Here is a 10,247-nt window from a genome sequence, read left to right on the forward strand (position 1 = left end):
TGAGATTATCTCCTGGTCGACAACAAACACCTCCTTGGTTACAAAGTTAGTTATTTGCTTCTCCCTCTCTCTCTAAATTTATTTATAGTGAATTTATATTTTTTGTTGCATTTTTAATTGATTTTTTGCTTCATCAAACACCAAAAATAATTTAAATTGACAAACTAAATTTGAAACATAAAATTGAAATATGCAAATTGCAATCAGTAATAATAGAGTTTTGCAAACTGTAAATTCTATTTTTTGACATTGGAAGATTTTTTGTTGCTGTTGTTGTTGTGTTTTGCATTTGCGTACTGTGTATTCTTTTTTCTTTTTTTCTTTTAATTTTTTTTGGTTTTTGTTTGAATTTAGATGATGTTAATCATATTTTAATTTACTGTTTACTTAGATGATGCATATTCATCTTTGCACTTTGTTGTTTGCATTTGGTTGAGTGTAGTATGTTGTTTGTAGTTGAATAATACATATTATATTTTTTTAGTTGGTGTTTGCTGTTTGCATTTGACTTTTACATTTGATGAAGTTTGAGAGTGAGAATTTTTGTATAATATATTTTTTTTTCTTCACGAATTTGACATGTTTTTTTAATTAAAATTGGGAGGAAAGAGAGAGAGTTTTGGGGGAGTTTGATTTGGTATAGAGTTTTGGGGAATTTGATTTGGCAGAGAGATTTGGGTGTTTGATATGAATTGATTAAAGGTATTTTTTCACAATGAATGCAATTAATTTATTAAAAATTGAAACTTTTGACTTTAATCTATTAACATAAAATTTTATATAGAGGGATATATATATATATATATATATATATATATATATATATATATATATATATATATATATATATATATATATATATATATATATATATTAGGGGTGGAAATCGGAACGAAATTTCCGATTTCCGCCTATTCCGATCCGAAAAATTCCGATTTTGGAACAAGTTTTTTAATTCCGAATTCCGAAAATCCGATTTCCGAAATTTCCGAAAAAAATCGGATCGGAATCGGAATTTGATATAGAATTGCCGGAATTTCCGAATTCCGATCCGAAATTATTCCGAATTATTCCGAAATTTTCCGGTTTTTTTTCCGATTTTCCGATTTTTTTTAATATATTTAAAAATTATTATATGTATCTTCATGCTAAAACCAAGAAATACTTTGGGCTGGTATGTAGAATTATTTGTTTAAAGAATATAAAAAAATGTGATCCATATTATATTGGCCCATTTATAAATTACTAGCCCACTTTTTTCAACCCTAATACCTTTTTTCATTTCTTCTCTTTTGCAGCGCCGCTTTGCTCAACTACCCTAATACCTTTTTTCAACCCATTTTCATCTTCTTTGCCTCTTCACTCTTCCTCACAATAAATTCTACTTTTTTACAGCACTGGTTCGAAATTGAAGATGCTTTGATGGAGTTGGAGGCTTCAGATGAAAGTTGGCGTTAGAAACTAAATTTTGTTCTCCAATTTCTTCGTTTATGATTTTTTTCTATATTTTTCTGTGCTTTTGTTGGTTGAAACATAGTTTACGATTTTCTGTTCATCGGTTTTTCTCTGTTTTGGGCTGCAAGTTTGCCTTGCAACTTTCAATTTTTTAACATCTTAATTTTTTCTTGAATTTCTTACAGATTTTCGAAAAAAACTTCAAAATTTACATTATATCCGATTTTTTCCGAAATTCCAAAATTTCCGATTTTTTCGGAATCGGAACGAGTTTCTAAATTCCGAAATTTTCGGAATCGGAATCGGAAGTCAATTTAGACTTCCGAAAAAATCGGAATTTTTCCAAAACCCCTAAATCCGATCCGATCCGTCCGATTTCCACCCCTAATATATATATATATATATATATATATATATATATATATATATATATATATATATATATATATATATATATATATATATATATATATATATATATATATATATATATATATATATATATATATATATATATATATATATATATATATAAAATAATGAAATAACACTCAACTATATGTGAATTGAGTAAATTTATACTCTTTGTAATAGTTTGACAGATACATTTGCTCCAATCACTAAGTCATTCCTTGCGGGACCCAAGTATATTATTCTCTTCATTTTGTTATGTACAAAAAACATTACATGGTGTTATATATAGCGCATGAAATACCATCAAATGTCCTTAGTAACGATGGTCAATAATGGTGCTAATGGTACTTAATAGTGGAGAGTAATGGTGGACATCCACTACAATATGAATTTAAAACACTTTTTTAGTTAGAGTTTTGTTTTTCCTTTTTTTTTTTTTTTTTGATTTTGGGGTTTTTATGACAAAGTCTCTGACCACAACTTTTATTATTTGAGGTTCATGTCGTTTATCTCTTTAGCCAATAAGTCCATTCATTTATAATGTACTATAATTAAAGGCAACCTTAATGTTTATGACAATATTATCCCCAACCTTTTCAACTTAGTTCCTAATTATAACCCTAATTTAACTTCAATTTCATCAATCTTGACCACAAAAATCCGATTTTGACTCTTTTTTCTAAACTTTTTTTTCTAATAGTATCTTTTTTTTCCGGCACCGTAGACCGACATTTACTCTTTTTGCCATTGCCATTGACCGGCGGTTTACGCCTGTTTCTAGCGACGTTGACTTTTTTCTGCTTTTTCTTTATGACAGTAAAATTACTGTAAACACAATAATATTATTGTCAACCACATCAATTTTATTTTTTTTATTATTATTTTCTTTGCTTTGCTAACCGGTCAACGTAATAATATTCATGTGCTTGATAGAGTTGTAAAACTGAAAAAGACATACAAGAAGAAGAGAACAAAGTAGGGAGAAAATATAATGTATTATTCCATGTCCCCAACTTACAAAATACAATATGTCGCACCCAATATACAGGTGTAGAAAAGCTAGTCAAAGGTCATCCGTTACAAGACCTTAATGATGAATAATGTTGGATGTAACGTGGGGTTAATGGAGAGTGTAATGGTGGTCATCCATAACCTCCTTGAATTCACAACACTCCCCGTTGAATGTCCACTATTTATGGAATATGCCTCGTTAAAAATCTTGTTAGGAAAATCCATTGGGACAAAACTTCATCGAAGGAAAAAGAGTATATCCCTGCAAATCTTGTGAGCATGGCACTGCCTCGTTAAAACCTGCAAGAAAAACACATTGAGACAAAAACTTAGTCGAAGGAAAAAGAGTACAATATTACAATTAAGTAGCGATCACGCTCCCCCTAATTTCAGCATAAGACTTTCGATTTTGATTATTTTGTTGAATGATGTAGTTGGCAAAATTTCGATATACGAATATGATAACTTGTTATTTGACTTTGATGTAGCTAACTATATCCATTTGAAGATCCACGAAATTTTCCATAAAATAGTGCAATACACATTGTAACGCATAAAATTAATTAATTGGTTAATTAAATTAGCCAATTAAATTGTGTCTAAATTAAATTATAATTTATCTTACAAAATAAGTTATGGAGATAATTATCGATTAATTATTGGCCAATAGGATTATTTCTTCTCTTCCAAGTTATAAGAGATAAATATCAATTTAAAGAGAGCCAATCAAATCGCGCCACGTCATCAAGTAGACTTTAAGTAGGACTCTTATTCTACCACTATAAATAGGGACCCTCTCTACACAATTCAAAGCACAACTCAAGAAGGAGAAAAACCGTAGAGAAAATTCTCTCTACAATATTCAAGTCGTTCTTCATCAAATTCAAGGCGTTCTTCATCAAATCGAGGGCGTTCTTCAACAAATCAAGATCGAAGGAAGATTGAAGGGCCAAATCCATCAAGAAGATTGAAGGGCCAAATCCATCAAGAACTTCAAGATCTTCAAGTCAAAACCCGTAAGTTCAGCGTTCGATCCGAGATTCAAGTCGCAAGACCCTTGGAAGACGTTATTCAAATCCAAATCAAATCCGGAGAAGATCAAGTCAACGACCCGACTGCGAAATTCAAAGTCAAACAAATATTGTTCTTGAGAGAAGAATCAGAGGATTAAATTAGAGTTTGTAACCCGCAATATATTTTATTTTAATTCAATAAAATTATCTTTGTGCAAGTTTTTCTTGTTTGTCTAAATCGCAGATAAGATTTTTTTGCTACACACATTTTACACTAAATCCAATATCTTCACATCTCTGTAAAAATATATCTCCCCAACATTATAACTAAAAAAATTATGTCATGCCTAGTGTAATAATCTTATCGAGAGCTTGAAAGATCTTTACTAATATCCAATGATCGGACAAATATAATACCACTCAATGGATGAGTTTTAGTCATATGAACGAATTTAAAATCTCTTATGTATATAATGGATAACGATTCCATTTGATAGATCCTTCTTCTGAGATAAACTTTGTCCTTCCAATATTTTTCATCTCAAATTATGTCACCCAATAATTAATTGTCTTTGTGAGCTCTTCATGAGTCTCCACAAAATTTAGATCGTCCAAAGTGATAATGCAAAATCAATTTATTTGACTATTCCTTTTGTAAATAAGGTATTCACTAAGATGATAGTATCATATTCTCCCACTACTAAAAAAATAGGCTTTAGTGACGCTTTAAAGTGACACTTTAATGACGCTTTAATGTGACGCTCTGTAAAACTCGTCTCAATAACCATCTTATTGTGACGCATAAAATTAAACGGGCTTTGTTTGGTTTATGCTAATATGTTTTTTTTTTTTTAATTCTAAAAAATACATTATATGACGTTTCTAAATAACGTGTCATAATATTATTCTAAAAAATACATTTACCTACTAAAATAATTTATAAAAGAATCACGTTACATATTTACAGGGGCATAATTACGCAGCTTCCTTCTAATTATCTTCCAGCCCCCCTCTCTCTCTCTCCCTTGCATCTAATTTCCAGCAGATCAAATACTTGGGCGATTTTCGGTAGAGTGGAATCACGCAAAAAAATACTCGAAGAACACAACTTTTATGCTTGTAAACTGCCGTCGAGGTAAAACTTAATCGCTATTATTAGTTTTTTTTCCTAGGGTTTTTTAATTGTTGTTGTATTTTGGGATTAATCTGCGGAATGTGTATTGGGTTTTTGAAATATTTTCAGATAAAAGTAAGAAGCTTCATTGATTTTGTTGTATTAGTTTATTGAATACATCAACCTATTCAGATTAATTTGTACAACTCAACTATTTCGATTTTGAATTATTTTTAGATGGAATTAAAATGAGTCATGTTCCTATTTCGCTGAATGTAATGTTGAATTAATTTTTTGTATATTAATATTTTTATTTCAGGTTATTGAATACATAAATAATGTTATATTTCTTGAAGCAATTCAGGATACATTTTTTCAATCGTGATAAAAAATTGTAGAATTCAAAATCTTATTTTTCATTTGACCGGTATTTAAAATTCAATGTTGTATATGTTTGAATTTGTAGAATTATAGAATTGATTTTCTTATGTTATATTCTCAACGAGTGGATTTGTGTTTGGGCATTAATGGGATGTTGTTGTAGCTATTTGGCCAAATGAAAATGTCAATATGGAAACAAAATTGGTTGATCTTTTATTTCCATGGACTAAAAGAACAATAAGAACATGTCATCTTGTATACCTTACAAATAAACGTGGCAGTCTCTTTGATGATCAATTATTGGAAAATACTTAGAAGTGTTTGCTTAATCGTGCTTTATATTTTGAATATTTCAGATATTTTTGATATAGTAGTTGAAGTAGTTTGATTGGAATCTTATGTGCTACATATCAGGTTAAACTCTTGCGAAGACACATAATCTACTAATGCACGTATTTGAGAATTATGCTTGCATTTCTTACACAGTTAGTATTGGTTCTTAGTTCAGAATAAAGTAATACACACAATCTTTTGTCTTTTAGAATACTGGAACCGTTGTGTTCTACTTAATATAACTAAAATTGCACATTATATAACCTAACTTATTTTTAGGTTCAAAAGAGTTTTCTAATTGTAATAAATAGTTATTTTCCATTTCTTAAAAAGGTCAGTAGGTGTTTCTAACAACTTCAGCGAGGTTATACCTATGGGATAAATTGTTGCCGAGCGCTCTATAATCGAAGGTAAAGTTACTAATTTCGGTACACTATGGAATAATTTGATCTTCTCTTTTATATAAATTTATCATATCAAAGTAATACTTTGTAGATTAAGTGATTGTTACATTTACTTGAGGTTGGCTTATGAGAAGATTACTACTTCGTTATATTCTATATTTATATATGGGGTTGTGTGTAGCAAAGATAAAGTGTTAACTTGGTTTAGTTTTATTCCACATAATGTTAGTATGTTTCTTATATAATTACCGATCAAGTGTTTTTTCTTTTTTTGCATATTTAGATGACAAGTGCTAAAAATCAAAGGAGTTTCGCTCAAGGTATGTAATTGTTTTTGTTTTTGAAGCTTAGATCCACTAAAATACCTTTTATTTTATTATTACCACGGCCACCTATGTGACGCTTTCGGCAGACGTCACTATAGACTAAGCGTCACAAAAACCAACGTTTGGTGATACTTTGTAGCGTCACTATAAGTAGTTTTTGTAGTAGGATCCCGAATATTTTAATATTTAAAATGGATCATTTTGTATAGAGTCTAACTCTTTAGACCTCTTCTAATATGCTCCAAGCATTTTAATTTTTTTTATTAACTTTATGGTCTATATAGTTATGTGCTAATTGCATCCATATAAATCCATATAATGCATGTCAAGTAATTTTGTAATACCATAAATTGATTGCATCAAAAATATATTTTTCTAAAGGTATTCAAATATACCGCCATAAGTTTACTCACTTTTGTACTAAAGGCTTCACAACTTTATATATATTGACTTCAAGTCAATGTATAATTTATTTCATGACTAATTTTAAATACTCATGGTCAGTTGCATTTGTAAATGCATATACTAATGACCAACATAATAATAATAAAAGTGTCAATAATTGTACATGTAGTTATTTGATAACATCTTAAGTATTCTCCATATTTATTTATAATCAGTCAAGAGCTCACTATTTCACTTTCCGGTACGGGATTCCCCTTGGAGAATTATATTTATATAAATGGCGATTGTAGCCTTTTTGGGTACAATCTCTTCTTCTGATCCACAATCTTTTCATGTACCATGTACTGTTCTCTTATAGAGAATATTCTATATTATATCAATAAAGTTTTTCACAATACTTTATGTATTTGAGCTCATTATTTATTTCAATAAAAATGTCCTACATGGACAAAACACGCACTTTTGAGTTTTACAATATGGAGGGAGTATTAAGGATTACAATGTTCTGCACCTGCCATGAAGGCAGGCAACTCTATGGTAGCATTACAACCACTGACATCGGTTGCTTCTCACATGCCGAGTCACCCTGGATCACCCTACACGTCGTCACCACCCACTGTCAACCAACCACCCATTGTCAACCAAGATCGAACGAAAATGCATTTTATTTTATTTTATTTTTTATTTTCGGAAAAACCATAAAAACAACACTAAATAAGTGGGAATTTGTTTCATTCATGAAATTAGTAGCTAAAGATAGAACATTATCTTAAATGCATCTTAAATTTGCAAAGATTTTCCTCAGATTTCAACTTGTAATATTTTGTGTGTGATTTTGTGGTAGAATAGGGAAGACCGGTAAGGTTCTTTTTATTGTGTTGGAGGATTCTAGAGAAATAATTTTTTTAGTTATGTGCGTTGATCCGGCTGGATTCGTGGTGGGCTGGTTTAGAAAGTTGAGTAGGCCTGAACTTGGACCGGAGCCCACGATAAACCTACAAGAAAGAAAAGAATTAGGCCGGAGTTAGCACTCCGACGGCCAAGTCAGTAACTTCCTGAAGAAGATATTATGCTTCTGTATGTAATTGATGTATATGATTTCGTTGTGGTTTTCCTGTATTTACTGCCCCTATTTATACTAAAAAAGGGGACGGACGTCAAATATTCTTCAATTTAATTTACCTGTCCAATCGCGGTAATTTAGGCATTCGGACCCCAAATTACCTTCAATGCAGTTTAATATGTCATTTCATTGGCGGCTGCATGTGCAAAAAGTAGGGGGCAGAAACGACATTCCTCTGCGTCTGTCAGTGGATTGGACGTGCATTAAATGCCTCCATGTGTAGCTAGAATCATCTCCGGGCTGGTCTGGCGAGAAGCTTGGCGGGAGGGTGAGTCAGCGAGAGGCCTCTCTCTCTCGCGGGTTACTCGCGACCCGCTGCTTGGTCCCTCTCGCCTAACGAGCACACCAGTTTAATGGACCTTCTTCTCTTAGTGGGTTTAATGGTGCCCTTTGACCTTGCTTGGGCCTTTGGTCTTTACTGGATCTGGCAAACGGTAACGGGCTAGAGCCACCTTGATGAGCCTTTGCTCCTTATTGGGCCGTCTGCGTGGCCCTGGCCGGATCTTGCGTGATTCGGTAATTTTCTTGTGGGATTTAGCATTTCAGTTTATTAATATACTCAATTTTAAATAAATAATAATAAAAATAATAATAATAATAATACTAAACGGGCTTAATGAATCTGGGCTTTACTTCGTAGAATGGGCTTTTACACAGACAAATGGGCCGAAGGGCTTAAGTACCGTTTCAAAGGAGCCCAAATTTAGAGCTTTAAGTGTAAATAACAGCGCATATCGCCACCGTTACATTTTCGGATTAGGGTTTTAAGCTCGGCTGCTCCTCCTCGCCGCAACATCTCAATCCTAGCCTCGCCGTTCTTTCTACTCTGCAATCATGGGGTACGACGAGCTTGCATTTTGTTTAAATTCGTTGTTTTGTTTGTGTTCGTGAATTGTGTGTTTTGTGTTGTTTCTAAAGTTTTTAATTTCATCTTTTTATTTTTTTTGGTTTTAGTTAACTTTGTAACGTGTATCTGATTGACTGAAATTTAATTCATGTCGATTGGAATAATTGGCTGTTTTTGTAGATCGGAGAAGTTCAATGAAAATGTATTCTAAACTTTTTCAAACGCAGAATTTATATCCCTTATTGAATTTGAATTTACACATTTTGAAGGCTAATGCAATTGTTTGAAATTGTGTTGATTTGATTCTAGTGGCATGAGTTACTGTGTTTTTGTTAGCTGATTTTGAATATCAATGCACAATGGTAGTTTTCTGGAAGTTTATATTATTAGTGTTGTTAATTGGTTGGATGGGTTGTTTGACCATATGGCAGTAAGACACGTGGTATGGGAGCTGGGCGCAAGCTCAAGTCACACCGTAGGAGGCAAAGATGGGCTGACAAGTCATACAAGAAATCTCACCTTGGTAATGAATGGAAGAAGCCGTTTGCTGGCTCGTCTCACGCCAAAGGCATCGTGCTTGAGAAAATGTGAGATTGATATGATGTACGCCTTGAATTGAATGAATAGTTTTACACGACTAACTTGTTTCCCCCAATGCAGAGGTATTGAAGCTAAGCAGCCGAATTCTGCCATTCGTAAATGTGCTAGGGTTCAACTCATCAAGAACGGGAAGAAGATTGCTGCTTTTGTTCCCAATGATGGGTGTTTGAACTATATTGAGGAAAATGTGAGAGACCCCCCTCTTTAATCATTTATTTATTTATTATAATATATATTTGTTTATTAATGGATAAAATTGCAAACTTTATTGTTAAACAGGATGAAGTGTTGATTGCTGGATTCGGAAGAAAGGGACACGCTGTGGGAGATATTCCCGGGGTTCGTTTTAAGGTGGTGAAGGTATCTGGTGTTTCTCTCCTTGCCCTTTTCAAGGAGAAGAAGGAAAAACCGAGATCTTAGTTCTTTTTATTTATCTTTTACCCTGCATGTGGCTGTTCGTTTAGTTTTCGATCAGACGTTTGATTATTTTTGTGGAAAATACACTGTCATTCATTAGCTTACTGTAATAGAGTTTTACTTCACTCTGCTGTTATTTTCTAGTCAAAGCTTGCAATTTTAAAACCAGTCTCATGCATAAAACGCAGGACTTAGTGCACATACCTCGGAAAGTTTTGTTACTGCTTTGTTTTGCATGATTGTTATGTTGTTACTGTTTCATTAAAGATGTTCCTTATGTTTCGAACATCATTCAAAATTTATTGAGCAAGGATATCGGTTACTTTTTAATGATAATGATTGTAGCATATTTGACAAGAAAATAAAAAACTCGTGTGATGACAATCCAAATGAAATCAAACAAG

General features: G+C 32.2%; 1 protein-coding gene across 1 annotated transcript; it reads left to right on the forward strand.

The window, feature by feature from the left end:
• The first annotated feature begins 8,677 nt into the window (after positions 1-8,677).
• On the forward strand, positions 8,678-10,008 carry LOC105966469 (small ribosomal subunit protein uS12). The gene is made up of 4 exons (XM_012991026.2): positions 8,678-8,818; positions 9,258-9,413; positions 9,487-9,613; positions 9,706-10,008. The coding sequence occupies exons 1-4, from the start codon at positions 8,814-8,816 to the stop codon at positions 9,844-9,846; spliced, it is 429 nt and encodes a 142-aa protein (XP_012846480.1). The 5' UTR covers positions 8,678-8,813; the 3' UTR covers positions 9,847-10,008.
• The last annotated feature ends 239 nt before the right edge of the window (positions 10,009-10,247 follow it).

The sequence above is a fragment of the Erythranthe guttata genome, chromosome 10 (genome assembly GCF_056151865.1).
Source record: "Erythranthe guttata isolate IM_541 chromosome 10, IM_541, whole genome shotgun sequence".
Taxonomy (NCBI): domain Eukaryota; kingdom Viridiplantae; phylum Streptophyta; class Magnoliopsida; order Lamiales; family Phrymaceae; genus Erythranthe; species Erythranthe guttata.